General features: G+C 45.5%; 1 protein-coding gene across 1 annotated transcript in view; it reads left to right on the top strand.

Moving 5' to 3' along the window:
• Positions 1-14,369, top strand: part of pkd1a (polycystic kidney disease 1a) — a gene marked incomplete at its 5' end in the record, with an annotated part of 74,744 nt that overhangs the window by 47,324 nt on the left and 13,051 nt on the right. The window contains 12 exons of the mRNA XM_079999046.1: positions 356-508; positions 2,729-2,869; positions 3,863-4,202; positions 4,823-5,039; positions 5,799-5,958; positions 6,394-6,546; positions 11,835-11,979; positions 12,461-12,787; positions 12,926-13,014; positions 13,293-13,617; positions 13,761-13,938; positions 14,017-14,281. Coding sequence (XP_079855172.1) covers positions 356-508; positions 2,729-2,869; positions 3,863-4,202; positions 4,823-5,039; positions 5,799-5,958; positions 6,394-6,546; positions 11,835-11,979; positions 12,461-12,787; positions 12,926-13,014; positions 13,293-13,617; positions 13,761-13,938; positions 14,017-14,281 — 2,493 coding nt within the window. The remainder of the gene's footprint in view (positions 1-355; positions 509-2,728; positions 2,870-3,862; positions 4,203-4,822; positions 5,040-5,798; positions 5,959-6,393; positions 6,547-11,834; positions 11,980-12,460; positions 12,788-12,925; positions 13,015-13,292; positions 13,618-13,760; positions 13,939-14,016; positions 14,282-14,369) is intronic.

Raw genomic sequence — 14,369 nt, 5'->3', positions numbered from 1 at the left:
TGGCTCCCGAAAGGGACAAACTAGTGTACTTTGATTTACCAGATTAACCTTTACCTCGTAGTCATAGGAATGTCACTGGTGTTATTATTTTCAGGCTTCTTTACGGCTTTATTGTCGAAAGAGAGGAAACGGGAGGTAGAGTCATGCAGCCACAGGGTGGATTCAAACATGGATCGTTCGCACGCATTTTTCCTATGTGGTATGAGACCTTACCTAGTTGAGCCAACAGAACGCCCCTCACTGGTATTATGTAAGACTGGGCATGGAGAGGTAACTATATTAAATTACCTTCACCCTGATTATTCTCTTTCCATTTCTCTCCTCCTACAACCCCCTCCCTTTTCTTTCCCACCAGGGTGCTGCCCACTGCTCCAGTTTGAACTTCGGCCTGGGCTCCAGTGGTCCTGTATTGGGCATCTCTGGTTCAGAGCTGGAAGCCAATGTTGAGTACACTTTCAAACTGGCTGTCAGCAAAGATGGCATGGCTCCACAGTCCACCATCCAAACTGTGAGTACACTGCTGCTTCACTCACTTGCACACACACACACACACACACACACACACACACACACACACACACACACACACACACACACACACAAAAGCCCCTTTGCCACATGGAATCCGTAACATTGCTGGATAAAAACGTCCGGTAAATGCAGTAGGTAGTCATTCTCACATAGCCTCCTTTACGGGAAAGTTCCGTATGGAGTCTGTTCCCACATAGATTACTTTTAGGGATACATTACGTAATGCTCGCGTGAGACGTGTGTAATATCACGTGAGACTATGCAACAGAATCTGTTTTTAGACCAGCGCTTCGCTGCCCGTCTCCCTGCACAGCGGACTCAGACTTAGAGGGGTCCGGTCCCGGCCCCGGACACAGAAACCGTAACCTAATGTTATTAAATCAGTGTGATCAATTTCAACCTGTCGTACACTCTCCGCCTCTGAAGAATGAATGTTCTCCACCGGTTGTACCTCTCCCTATCAGCTCGCTCCTTCCAGCTCCACGATGTGGGGCAGCCAGTAGGCAAGCGAAGCGCTTGTGCCCAATGCCAATGCCACCACTGTCACACCGCACCCCTAACTGCAAAGGAAACATAAGAAGTATTTATTATTTAGTATATTTAAGTATTTAAAGACCTTTCTCCTTCGAGATTGCTTTAGTTTCACATCTTTTCAGCCGAGTGCCAGGGTTCGGATCGCAGTCGCCATTTTTCCAAATGTTTTTTTTGTTTGTTTTGTTTTTTTTCCCCAAAAAACAAATAGTTTTTAAAATATTTGTACAAAGCAAATATTGGTAAAAACTCACTATTTGTGCGTTATTTGGATGTGGCTCCACCCCTACTTTATGGAAATGTTACTGCTTCCCTTCCCACACACTTCCATTCACAGCCGTTCTGGAAATTTGCTGGAAATTATACGACCATGAGAGTGGGGAAATTTACGGAACAACTTTTACAAAACATCGACCCTGGGTTCCCCTTCACACATGACGCCAATATGGAACATTGCCAGTGGATTTACGGCTTTTAGTGCAAGTGGGAGCTAAACACACACACACAGGCACAAAGACAATAAATTCTAGATTATAAAATAAAACTCAGTGGCTTAAAGAGAGATAAGAGATAGGATGAGGACTAGACGTTCAATGCCGAGTGAGCTTTTGAAAGGCGGCACCCGAGGGCTTGTTTAAAAAGCTCCCAGAGACCAGCTTGAAGATGACCTGGCGGCATGATAGTGTTGTAATGGCAGACCCAGAACACGTCCTTGGGTGTTGGCCTGGGGCGGGTTCGACTCTCTCTCTGCCTCTAGCCTGAAGCTAGAGGGTTTTGTGAGAGAAACTGCACGTGGCTGAAGTTCACAGAACACCTCTGGGTTAACTCATGTGTCATAGTAGACATTTACTGAAATGTATTTTTCTTATTCTAGACACAACTTGGCGCATTTGCTCATCACATCTCCACACTCCACAACAGCAGTCAACTCTGCAGTGTTTTTCAAAATTTCAGCTCTAAATTGTTAGAAATGGTGTTTGAATGTGAACTTGATTAACTTTTGTGTGTGATTATAAATTATTATTATTATTTTTTTTTTTTTTAATATGTGACCCACCGCAGCAAAACCCAACATGTCGCGCATTTCTAGAATCGCCACAAGCTGCCAAATAAGTTGGAAATGAACTCTAGAACTCTAGAGTCTCCAGAAGGAAAATTTGATTTTTCCAGATTCTTGTTCCTTCATGTTTTTTTTTTTTTTTATCTTTTTTTTATCTGTGGAAAGTAGCCATGTGCCTCTGTTGGTCCTCCATACATTTGCATTCTGGGAGCTGGCTGAATGAAGCCCAGTGTGGGGGAAAACTTTGAGAGTGATTATCTCAGAAACACAGTTTGCCGCACCCAAGTCATAGCTTTAAAAATATTTGCTTGATTCACACAAGTGACACCTTGTTTTGAAGCTCTGATTCTCTTTCTGAAAAAAAATAATAATAAAAAATAGTCAAACGGCACCAAAAATACCTAAAATCTGTGGTGGGTCACATATTATTAATAGTAATTTAAAAATACATGCTAAACATGCCGATAAATCGGATACCAGGACATTTATTTGTTCTAAAGCTGCTGGATAAATTAGTCTCTGGATGAGAGTACACCCCACTCATAACTTAAATATTTAAAAGTAACACATAATTGTACAGTGTGCGTGCTTTTGGTTTTGTTGCAGGTGCTGGTTCAGAGTGGCCACATTCCCATGGTTTATCTGGAGTGCGTGTCCTGCAAGGCTCAGTCCATCTACGTGATCAGCCAGAACTCCTACGTCTATCTCAGAGGAACCTGCACCAACTGTCAAGATTCCCATCGTGGGGTAAACACACATATACACACACAAAATAGCTTGGAAAGCATTTTCCCTCATTCTCACCCTCCTTCTTTACCTCTATTACCCCTGTTCCGACGCTCCGGGGGCAAAGCGACACAGTGACGTGTGGGTGTGACCATGAGGCCGTACCAGACATGGAACCAGATTGAAGACATTACCTTCTGGACAGCCTCAAACCGTTTTAGAAAAACAAAATACCTGATGAGTCACTCGGCCTCATGGGTGAAAATGACAAGGGCAAGCGTTCTGTATTTATAAATCTGATTTCTCAAAATTTTTGGGCATTTTACCCAATACCCATGTCAAATATATTTGACTATTTTATCTATAAACCGAACAGATTTGTTAGTCTAATCAAGTCGGATGTATTTCTACATTCAAATTTCTACATTCAAATGTTTTAATCAGCAGAGAGGACCACAGAGTATTTCAGCTGAGAATTACCCCTTCCGAGACTCCATTGCAACTTGTACTTTGTTTGCAAGTTGCATTATTTTTTCTGTAATATTGTACAATACAGCATATCTTTATGCACTAGATTACTTCCATTTGGGATGTCCTGATGGCTCAACCAGATATGTGTGTGTATCACGTATGCAAAGTGCCTGCAGCGACCCAGGTTCAAATCTACCTGCGGTCATACGCTGCATGCCTCCCTATCTCTATCCCCGCAATCCCCTCTACAATAAAGTTATAAAATGCTAATAGATTAAAACCTTTTAGATTCATTTATTTGCTGTTGTAATTAATTAATTCATTAATGAATCTAATTATTTATTGGTAGAAATTTTTTTTGGTGACCTCCTCACTTAGACTTTTTTTTTCCAGTTTTTGCTTCTTTCTAGCATCTTGCTCCCAGTTTCTCTGTGCAGTCTGAATGACATCACACAGTTAATTAAAGCACACTCCCCGGTTAATATTTCCCTCGTCATTTTCTAAAATCCCCCTTTTCCTCCTCCTGCTCCCGTCCTCCGTCAGCGCTGGACAGCCGCCACGCTGAGCAACGACACCCTGGTGCTGGACTCGTCCTCCACCACCACGGGCAGCGGCGGCATGAACCTGGTGCTCCGCCAGGGCGTGCTGCGCCACGGCGACTCCTACATCTTCACCCTGCACGTGACCGACGGCAACCTGGACGGCGAGGGCGTGGCCTCCATCACTCTGTGGCCCAACATGCCGCCGTCGGGCGGGGAGTGCCACCTGCGCGGGGGAGGAGGAGAGGGGGAGGGAGGAGCTGGGGAGAACTGGGAGGGGGGAGGAGAGGAGGGAAGCTGGAGGATTCGCACGCTGCTGGACAGGGTCCACTTCAACTGCTCAGGTGGGCAGCGTTACTCTATCCCTCAGCCTCTATCACTCTATCCCTCCATTTGTATCACTCTACGTACTGTATCCCTCTCACTCCATCACTTTTCTCACTATCCTTAAACAACCATAACTCTATCCTTCTGTGACTATCGCTCACTCTATCCCTCTATCTCTCCATCTCTATCTCTATCACTGCCTCTCTCATTCTATCCCTCTGTCACTTATCCCCCTATGACTCCATCATTTTATCATTCTTATCCCTCTATGACTCTATCCCTCTAACTCTGTCACTATCCCTCTATCACGCTACCCCTCTATCTCTATCACTCTAGCCTTCCATTACTCTATCTATCACTCTATCTCTATCACTCATCTCTATCATTCTATCCCTCTATCTCTATCACTCTAGCCTTCTATGACTATCACTCTAAACCTCTATCCCTCTATCTCCATCACTCCATTACTCTATTCGGCTATCATTCTATCCCTCTGGCGCTCCATCTCTATCACTCTATCTCTCTACCATTACCTCTGTCACTCTATCCCTCTGTCAGTCTCTTGTTAAATCGAAGTAATAGGGGCGACAGTGGTGTGCGATGTTGAGCCTACATAACGTGTCGCTCTGGGACGCAGGCTACAGCGACATGGGCGGCTCGGAGACTCCGCTGCTCTACAGCCTGCTGGTGACACGCTGCAGGGACGACCTCTGCGAGGAGTTCTGCGTCTACAAAGGCACAAGCCCCGAGCACTCTGCCTTCCTGCCCCCGGGGTTCCGCTCCGCCCGCCATCGCGTGGCGGTCTCCATCACCGTGGAAGACGACCAGGGGGCCACCATCACCGCTCTCAACAAGTAAACTATTCCTCATTCGAGGCTTCGTTCTCGCGGGGCGGGGGGCTTAGGATTCGGCTTTGAGAATGGCTGCCACGTTGCCCGAGGTTATGCACAACAGACATGATGAGAGCGAGCACATTAGCAGATTAAACATGTTACATTAACGGTCGTAGGGTGATTTCATGTGACAAGTCCATGTGAATGTTCCTCGGCAGGAAGCAGTTTGGGGAAGTATGGTCTCTTAGGACAGTAAGAAGTACTTATTCACTCAAGTACTCAGTACACATTCCAGTCAGGTTCTTTTCCATGACATTACATCATTGAGCAGACACTTTTGTCCTTCAGACACCAATGGAGGCACCATGAAAGGCGCAATCGGGAGCAATTGGCGTTGGCAATGACACTTCTTCATGCTACCAGGAGGAGCCAGGGACCGAACTGGCTGTCCCTGCCAAGCTAGTGAGGCCACTGCCACCCCACTGCCCCACTCCTCCTTTGAGTATCTCATAAAGTACCAAGACATCTACCCTCTGACCGTATTTCCCGTGAGACCAACCCCTTTACTGGTTCCAAACCAATATGGGAAATTTCCAAGCACCGCTTTGAACAAACATCCATCCATCCATCCATTTGGTTTTACAATACCTGCTTTCTGGAAGCTGCGGTCTGTCCCGACTGACTTTAAGTGTAGGACCGGGAGTCAGTCAGTTACAGGGTTACACACATTCACTTTTCCAGACAGATATTTAAAACAAGGCGTCTTACTCTTGTGTCCAGGACCATGGAGGTGGTGCTTCCAGAGCCTCCACTCGGCTACAGCAGCCTCTCTCACTGGCTGGCTGAGATGACCGGCAGCAGACTGATGGAGCTGCTGAAGCAGGGAGACTCCCAGAGGGTCCGAGAGCTGTCTCTGGCTCTCATCACCGCACTAAACGAGGTAGCTCTATTAGCACTCTTTTATTATTCATTTACACTCTCTTTTTTTTATTCATCGTCATCAGGTCATCTATGCATTTATGTATGGAATGTACAGCTTACTCTGTCGTGCCTTTCAAAACTCCAACTGTGTTTGGGATTACTTAAAACATTGCAAACTTCTGGGGAGTATCAAAGCTCTCCAACTTGAGGGTTGTGTGTGTGCGTGTGTGTGTGTGTGTGTGTGTGTGTGTGTGTGTGTGTGTGTGTGTGCGTGTGTGTGTGTGCCCGTGTGTGTGTGTGCGTGTGTGTGTGTGTGTGTGTGTGTGTGTGCGTGTGTGTGTGTGTGTGCGTGTGTGTGCGTGTGTGTGTGTGCGTGTGTGTGTGTGCCCGTGTGTGTGTGTGCGTGTGTGTGTGTGTGTGTGTGCGTGTGTGTGTGTGTTTTGTCTCTAATCAGTATGAACAGACCAGAGAGTCGGCAGGGGTGTCCCCGGCCGAGCGTGGCTACCGTGTCAGCGTCCGCAGCAACATCACCAGAGCCCTCACCGCCTTGGACCTGACCACCGTCAACGACATTCAGCAGACCTCCGCCGCCCTGGCACAGTGCACGGTGAGCCTGTGTGTGTGTGTGTGTGTGTGTGTGTTTGTGTGGGTCTGTTAGTAGATAATGAGCTCCGTGGGGTTGATTCTGGTCTCGGCAATAGAAGTGGAGAGAACAGTGGAACTAAAAAAGGCTAAAGTTAAATACAAATAAATAACAGTACAGTGTTATGACGATAGCAACAGCAATACTAATAACAACAATGATAATAAGGATAATAAAACTAATGGAAGTAATAATAATATTAAAATTAATAATATAAATACTTATAATAATACAAATAAATATAGCTGCAGGCAGCAATGCACGGCATCCAGTTAAGTCATGTTAGATATGTATTACAGGTTTTGGAGTTTCCAAGGTTTCCCAGTCTCTGCTCTGTGATTATATGCGGGGACATTTGGAGCGGACCAAGGGACTCTCTCCGATTACGGATTCTTTCTTTAATTGCTCTCCTTTTCCGGGGATGGGGGCTGCGCCGGGCTCGAGGTGGAAGGAGTGCATATTCCAGTTCAAATTGGTGTTTTATGAAGACCAGCCGTGTCAGCTCCAGGGGGCCTCATCCTTGCTGCGTACTGCCGAGCGGAGGAAGCACCGGCACTCCTGCTGTACATTTGGCTGTTTGTGTCACATGGTCATTTCTCTGCTCTGTACGATTGGCTGTTCATTTCACCTATTTGAAGTGACGTATTTACGGAGGTTTACGAAGGTAGTGGAATTTATGTAATTTTAGTTGTGACCTTTTTTTTCCTTGGATTACATTTTCAATAAGTTATGTTCCCACGAATTACAAAAAACATTGTGGTATTTCTCTGAGTAATTATCCATATCAAGGCTCGTATTTTTAGGACACCTTGCTGGATCTTGAACGCATCATTCAGCCGTACATTTGAGTGGATTCGACTCGACCTGGTCTAGAGTTTTTGTGGACTACTGTTTTTCGTATTTTTCATGAATCTGACAAAGTAATGGAGACCAAAGAAATAAAATATAAATTGAGTAGATGTTCAGATACCTACCAGATAAGAAAGGACATAAGTATATATTCGTAAACGTATAGTTTGTAATGTCGAACCGCTATAGTTCAGAATCAGAATCAGAATCAGAAATACTTTAATAATCACAGAGGGAAATTACTTAATTACTTAATTAAATTAATTACTAATAGTTGCAGGCAGCAATACGCAGGGTCCAGGGTTGTCGGCCCTTTGTTAAAGTTCAATGGACAGGTGTGCTTTGGCTCTCTGTTCCGGTGAGTTTTGAGACTACAGAAGTGAATTCATTTCGGCCTCTTTACAGTGTAATTGTATGATCGGATGGTGTTTGCGGCTGTGGGTGGGTTTCCTACGCCGCAACTAATGACAGTTATCATTCTGATGTAGGGCCGCACAGTTATTGCCAAAATGATAATCACGATCATATTAGTCAATATTGTGATCACTATTATTTATTACGATTATTCATCCATTTTGTGGAACATTGCATTTTGTAAATCAACAGAAAACTGCCTTTGCAATAATAATGTATTTTATAAACCTATAAATAAATCAACTGAAATGCACAAATCTTTGAATCAAAATAGGACTTTCTTCATATGAATTTAGTCTTCTTCAGGCTATAAATAAATGACATCCAAACAAGAAGGTCAGTTACATTCCACTTGCAGGTGTTTTGCAAGAAAGAAAACAGCCTATTCCCTCCACCAAAAACACACACACACACACAAATGCTGAGCGTGTGTGTGCAGGCTCCAAGGAGCCTGCAGCAGGCTCCTTGGAGCCTGCTGCAGGCCCGCTGGCGCACGGATGCACAGATTATTTACTTTGCCACACATGGATAATTGCGATCACACGACACTTATAGTTATTGTTACCAGTCATTTTAATTCAGGAAGATTGTATACATTGATATTTCTGGAATGTCTATAACTTCTGACAGTGATGTTATTGGGATTTGTTTTGTAGAACTTTCTCTGGTGCATGTCAGTTAGTCCTCAGAAGCGTATATATTTATGAAGCTGCGCTTTGTTTCATACAATTTTCTTCTGGTGAAATACCAGAAGTAACTTTGTATGGTTCAGAGTTTGTATCTTATATTCCTTTCGTAAAAGTCACATCACTATTACATCTGTCCTCGACAGTATCGTGGTAAGGTTTGCGTTGCTGACTCACGTGATCTGTGACCTCTGTCAACTTTTGCATGCATGCAACATTTTTTTCATTGTAGTATACGTCAATACGTGGCGCCATCTTGGTGCGGGAGTGATTGTTGTTCACAAACTCCGTCCACAATACTGAACCGCCGATCTGGATGAAACCATGTTGGAACTGCCCCGAATACACATATTATTCAGATTGTCTGTGGGTTCATTAGGTCCTTAATATCCATGAAAGTCTGACATTAGTCACATCTGTTGACCAATCACTAGATTGCAATGGTATTATGTGACCTGTGCAAGCTGTCATTTGAGCATGCACACGCGGTGGCACGGTGCATTGCACTGCTGCCTCACAGCAAGAAGGTCCTGGGTTCGATTCCCGCCTGGGGTGCTGTTCGCACCGTTCTCCGGCGGGTTATCTCCCAAATAGGAGCCTTTCTGTGTGGAGTTTGCATGTTCTGCACGTGCTCACATGGGGTTTCCTCCACCTCACGTCAGTAAGGACCTCAAAAACATGCACACATCATCGTCTGACCAGCGATGGACACTTATCACCTGGTCCCCGGGCGCGTCCATGTATGCTGCCCACTGCTCCTCACTGTGGCCCCGGAGGAAGGACAAGCCAGGATGGGTTAAATGCAGAGGAACCATTTCACCGGCCGCCATCCAAAGCATGTGCATGTGTGTGTGTGCAAGCATGTGTTGTAGTGTGTTGTGTGACAAATAAAGACTTTCTTCTCTTCTTTCTTTTGCGCCAATGAAAAAAAAGACCGTTTTTTAGTAAATTATTCCACAATAATGGACTGATAATGGACAATAATGGACAATAATGGACTGATCCGGATCAAACTTGGAGGACAGCATGTTCGGACCACCCCGAATGCACATTTCATTGTATTCGGGGTGGTATTGTATTTGTCTGTGAGTGCGCCGGATCCATGAGATCCAGACTACTGGCGTAATAATATATAGTTTTTTCTTTTTTTCTTTTACCTGTGCTGTCATGCTGGACATACAACACAGAGTATTTCCGCCATTGCATCTAGGACAGAGTTAGTCTGCGAGTGGAATTCTACTTCTCAACCTGCAGTACCACTCTTTATTCATTCTTGAGTCATCAATAACTGCTTGCAACAACCTATGGGATGAAAAAAGCACAGTTTTTTGTTACCTTGGGAACGCTACCAATCCCCCTCTTTGGAGAACTATTTTACCATGTTTTGGTCTATAAACAACTAATCACTACTCCAATGGGGCGAGAATCACTGCAGGTGAGACGGATAAACATAGAACTAAACAACAACATGTACATGGTTAAATAAACATAAAAACATCAGATGACATGTATCGACTAGGGATCAAGTTTTTTGCCCATTTTCCAGATACGAGTCATTTAATATTGAGTATCGAATCCCGATCCGACATTTTCCTAGATCATACAGTTGCACAGTGCACACTTCAAATACATGTTATTAAAGGATTGATTTTTAATACTCAAAAGTTATTCAAATCAACCCAATGTATATGCGTGGCAATTAAATAGCTCTGCAATGCATCCAGGCGGTTCCTTAATGTTTTTTTTTTTTTTTTTTTTTTTTAAACAAAGTAAACAAATGAAAAATAGTTTGAATATGGCTCTTTTCACAATTCCACTTAGCGCAGCATTGGTTTTCTTTTTTTTTTTTTTTTTTTTACAAAATAGCCAAGTAAACAAACTAAAAGATCTTTATAAATAGCTCTGATCAATTCCGCTTAGTGCAGCATTGGCTTTTTTATTTTATTTTATTTTTTTTTCTCTCGCGCAAAATGACATGGTTGATTGTCCATTTCCCAAGCGTTCAGCATCTCCTCGATTGTCTGTTTTATATGCACTGCGGTATGAAACCCGTGAACCTGACGAGCATGCAATAGTGCACACTTTCAATCAAAAGTGGAGTCAACCCAGCATCCAGTGAGGCTAAGCAATGACATCGGGCAAACACCAGCACTCCAAATCTCTGTGGTTAAGCCAATTGCAGTCACATCTAATAAAATACCTTGTAAGTGGTCACGAACCTTGTCGTAAAGCTCTGGTGGGGCAGAGTCTGAAATGTGGTTACGAGAGGGTAGGGCGTACCACGGCTCCAAAAGACGGTGAAAACCTGTATTCTCTAACACAGCGATGGGTTGGTCATCCAAAGCAATTAATTTGATTACCCTCTCTTTAATCCTTTTTCCCTTGTCGCCGTCTCAAGAAAGTTTCTCTGTCCTTTTAAAAGTATCCTCCAGTGTTGGTTGCTTCGGTGCCGCCTTTGCCTGAGTTACCTGAGTGAATTCACTCCATTCCGTTGAGTGTTTGTTTTTCAGGTGCCGCATCAAATTGGTAGTATTGAAGGCAGCTCTGCTACTACCGCCTCGTGAAATGCTCACATTGCAGACATTACAAGTGGCTGTTGGACTGCTTTCGTTTTCCAATTTCAGATATCTCCACACTGCAAACATTTTAGTTGCGTCCTGCTGCCGTAAATTGTGTGCTCTGTTTATGACACTCTGTTTACGATGCTGACCTAAAACAAAATATCGGGCTTATATAACAGATACCCATCAGTTTGCTTAGTCAAAAAAATGCCTTGATCGGATTGGACATCCCCAGTATTGACAAAACAAAGTTGATTCCACGAAAGTCCACGAAAACTGGAACAGCAATGAGGCAGGTGGCCTCTTCATGTCATAGTTATGGCAGTAAATGAGGGAGAAAAGGAGAGGGATGTAACCAGGAGGGTGCTGGGGTACATTCGATAAAGGTGTGGTGGTGTGTGGATGTGTGTGTGATGGGACTGCGTGTGTGTGTGTGTGTGTGTGTGTGTGTGTGTGTGTGTGTGTGTGTGTGTGTGTGTGTGTGTGTGTGTGTGTGTGTGTGTGTGTGTGTGTGTGTGTCCACCTGTGTGTGTACGGGACTTGTCCCAATTGGTTCTGGTGTATGAGGTCGTTATTATATCATAGCGCCGGCAGCCCACCCCACCACAACCGGCCAGACACCCCCACCCAGCCCCAAGCCCCGAGCACCCATCCACGTAGCCGAGTGTGTGTCCAGGACACCTGGATATCAGCCACCACCCCCTTCATTGTTATTGTGTGTGTGTGTGTGTGTGTGTTCCAGGCGGTGAGTCGAGAGTTTATCTGTGAGGAGTGTCAGAACAGCACTCTGAACAAGCTGGAGTCCATGCTGGAAATCCTGCAGAGTGACACCAAGCAGGGCACTGTCACGCCCACCGAGATTGCCGACAACATCCTCAACATCATGGGTGAGGAAACCAACGGATAAATTCGGTTTTTAGTTTGACGGAGAGATTTCTACAATTACGGCTGCGTAAATAATTGTGATGAGATAATCTGCTATCGACTGAGTTGAATCAATGAAAACACAAGTAAAGTGGCCTAAGATTCGAGTTTCTTTACTCTCAAGTTTAAAGATCCTGTCCCCACGTTGTGTTATTTCCTGCAGTGGCTACTCTGTCAATCACAATGGAACATTGTTCCTGAATATGTCAATGTAGCAGGATGAGAAGAAAGTAAACTGATTAAAATCTGAAAGTAAACATCAGCTGGGAGACGGGTTGAGACTGTCATTGAACTATATTTCAGAAAAGAAAGGCAATGCATCCACGAGCCCCTAGCTGACTATATAAATATATATAAATAATATAGCTAGAGATGAGGAAGAAGGCAAGTTCATAATCACCATCATCATCACCTCTCCTGTCTCTCCCCTACCACCACCTCCAGGAGATCTAATTCACCAGGTCAGCCAGTCGGCCTCCCAGGCTTCCGTTCAGCACCCCTACCTGGACGCTGCCCCCCTCGCCTCCTCCTACTCCGCCTCAGAGGACGAAGGAGGCTCCAGCCTGGACCCCTCCTCCTCCTCGCTGGAGACCCATCCTCTGCGTGTGGCGGCCAAGGCGTACAGCCTGTCATCCGTGCTCATGCTGATCCTCATGCACGCCCGCGTGCTCAACGAGGAGCCGCTGAGGCTGAGGGGAGCAGAGATCGCCGCCACGGGGAAGCTGGCTGACCCTCAGAGCCTCCTCTGCTACCATGGCAACAACAGCCCAGGTGATTGCGTGTGCGTGCGTGCTTGCGTGCTGAAAGCTTTTTTTGTCGTACCTTGATAGAATCCTTTTGTATCAATATTGGAAAGATATATTTAATAATTACCAATAGACATGAATGATATTCTATTTTATGTTGCAGAGTGCCGGCGGTTCTCCATCCCCAGAGCTTTTAACAGCAGCCTCGGCAAAGCGGCTGCAGGAAACAGCATCATGCAGCTGCTCTTTCAGGTACAGATGGACAGAAAGTTCAGAAAACATGATTGAACCTTGCTTCAGAAAAGCTCTGTTTTATTCCAAAAGTCCTCATCAGACATCCAGAATGCACCAGTGGCAGCTGGTGCTCAGCTTTTGAGGTGAAGACTTTCATGGCCACGGTCATTGCCGTACGGCATCTACAAGCACACTCAGATGACTCTTCTTTCCCTTGGATCATTATTTTACTTTCCTGATACCATAACCTCTAAAGTCTCGCTGTGTCTGAAAACGTCCGTTCCCTTTCACCCAAGGTGGAGCCAAACCCCTTCCCTTTCAACTACGTGCCTAACTACACCGTCTCCACTGAAGTGGCCTCCATGGAGTTCCGCACGGAGAACGGAACACAGATTCCCATCTCCGGCCTGGACGATAGTCAGGCCATCACAGTCACCGTAAACAACGGGAGCGCCGGGGGTGGAACCGACCCAAGTAATGAGGGGTCCAGGGTTGCCGGCATGCCCCGGGCCGACACCGTGAACATTAGCCACTGCGACTCCGTCATCGTCAGGGTCAGCGCTGGGAACAGCAACCGGCAGGCGGGATTATTCGTCCAGCTCAATTTCACAGCCCTGGAGGGTAGGACGGCCTCTTTGGAACAATTAGACAATTTTCTTCCTGGTTCGATCGCTAGGATGAATCTCTTCTAATTTTGTTATTTGTCTTACGTTCAATAGAAACATGTGTTCATATTCTGCATTTTCCCTCCCATCGTGGTGCAGAAGACACAGAGAGCACCGAAAGAGAATACCGCGAGGAGGAACCTTTCGTCACGGCCTTCCTGCATTCCCACCAACAACCTAACGAGTTCAACTGCACAGACAGGAAGCGCATCTCCCTCAGTATGACCCAAGGGTGGGACCTGGACCACAGGAAGTACACCTTCTTCCTGTCCCCAGAGTGAGAATCTTATCTTCAGCTTCTGAAACTGTTTTAATACTGTGACGGACGTAGCTCATGATCCTTTTAACCCACCAGGATCTACGACACCACGCTGGACTACTACGTCAATGTGTCGACGGCCTGTGTCCCAGGCTCCCGCGCGGTGGGCGTGCGGCTTGAGGTGGGAGTGTTCACCTCCCTGTGTCAGTACTTCAGCGAGAGTGAGAAGCAGTGGCGAACAGATGGCATGGTGCCGCTGGCGGAGACCAACGCCAGTAGGGCCGTCTGCAGAACCAGACACCTGACATCCTTCGCCGCCAGCCTGTTTGCGCCCATCAACGCCATCAGCTTCATAGTGCCAGTCAGTACAGCGGGAAAACACAGAAGAAATGCCAGACATGGGTTTTTAGAGGCTGGATTCAACCATGGTCCATATCTCTCTCTCTCTC

The sequence above is a fragment of the Zeus faber genome (genome assembly GCF_960531495.2).
Source record: "Zeus faber genome assembly, chromosome: 4".
NCBI lineage: Eukaryota > Metazoa > Chordata > Actinopteri > Zeiformes > Zeidae > Zeus > Zeus faber.
This window is presented reverse-complemented; position numbering and strand designations above follow the sequence as displayed.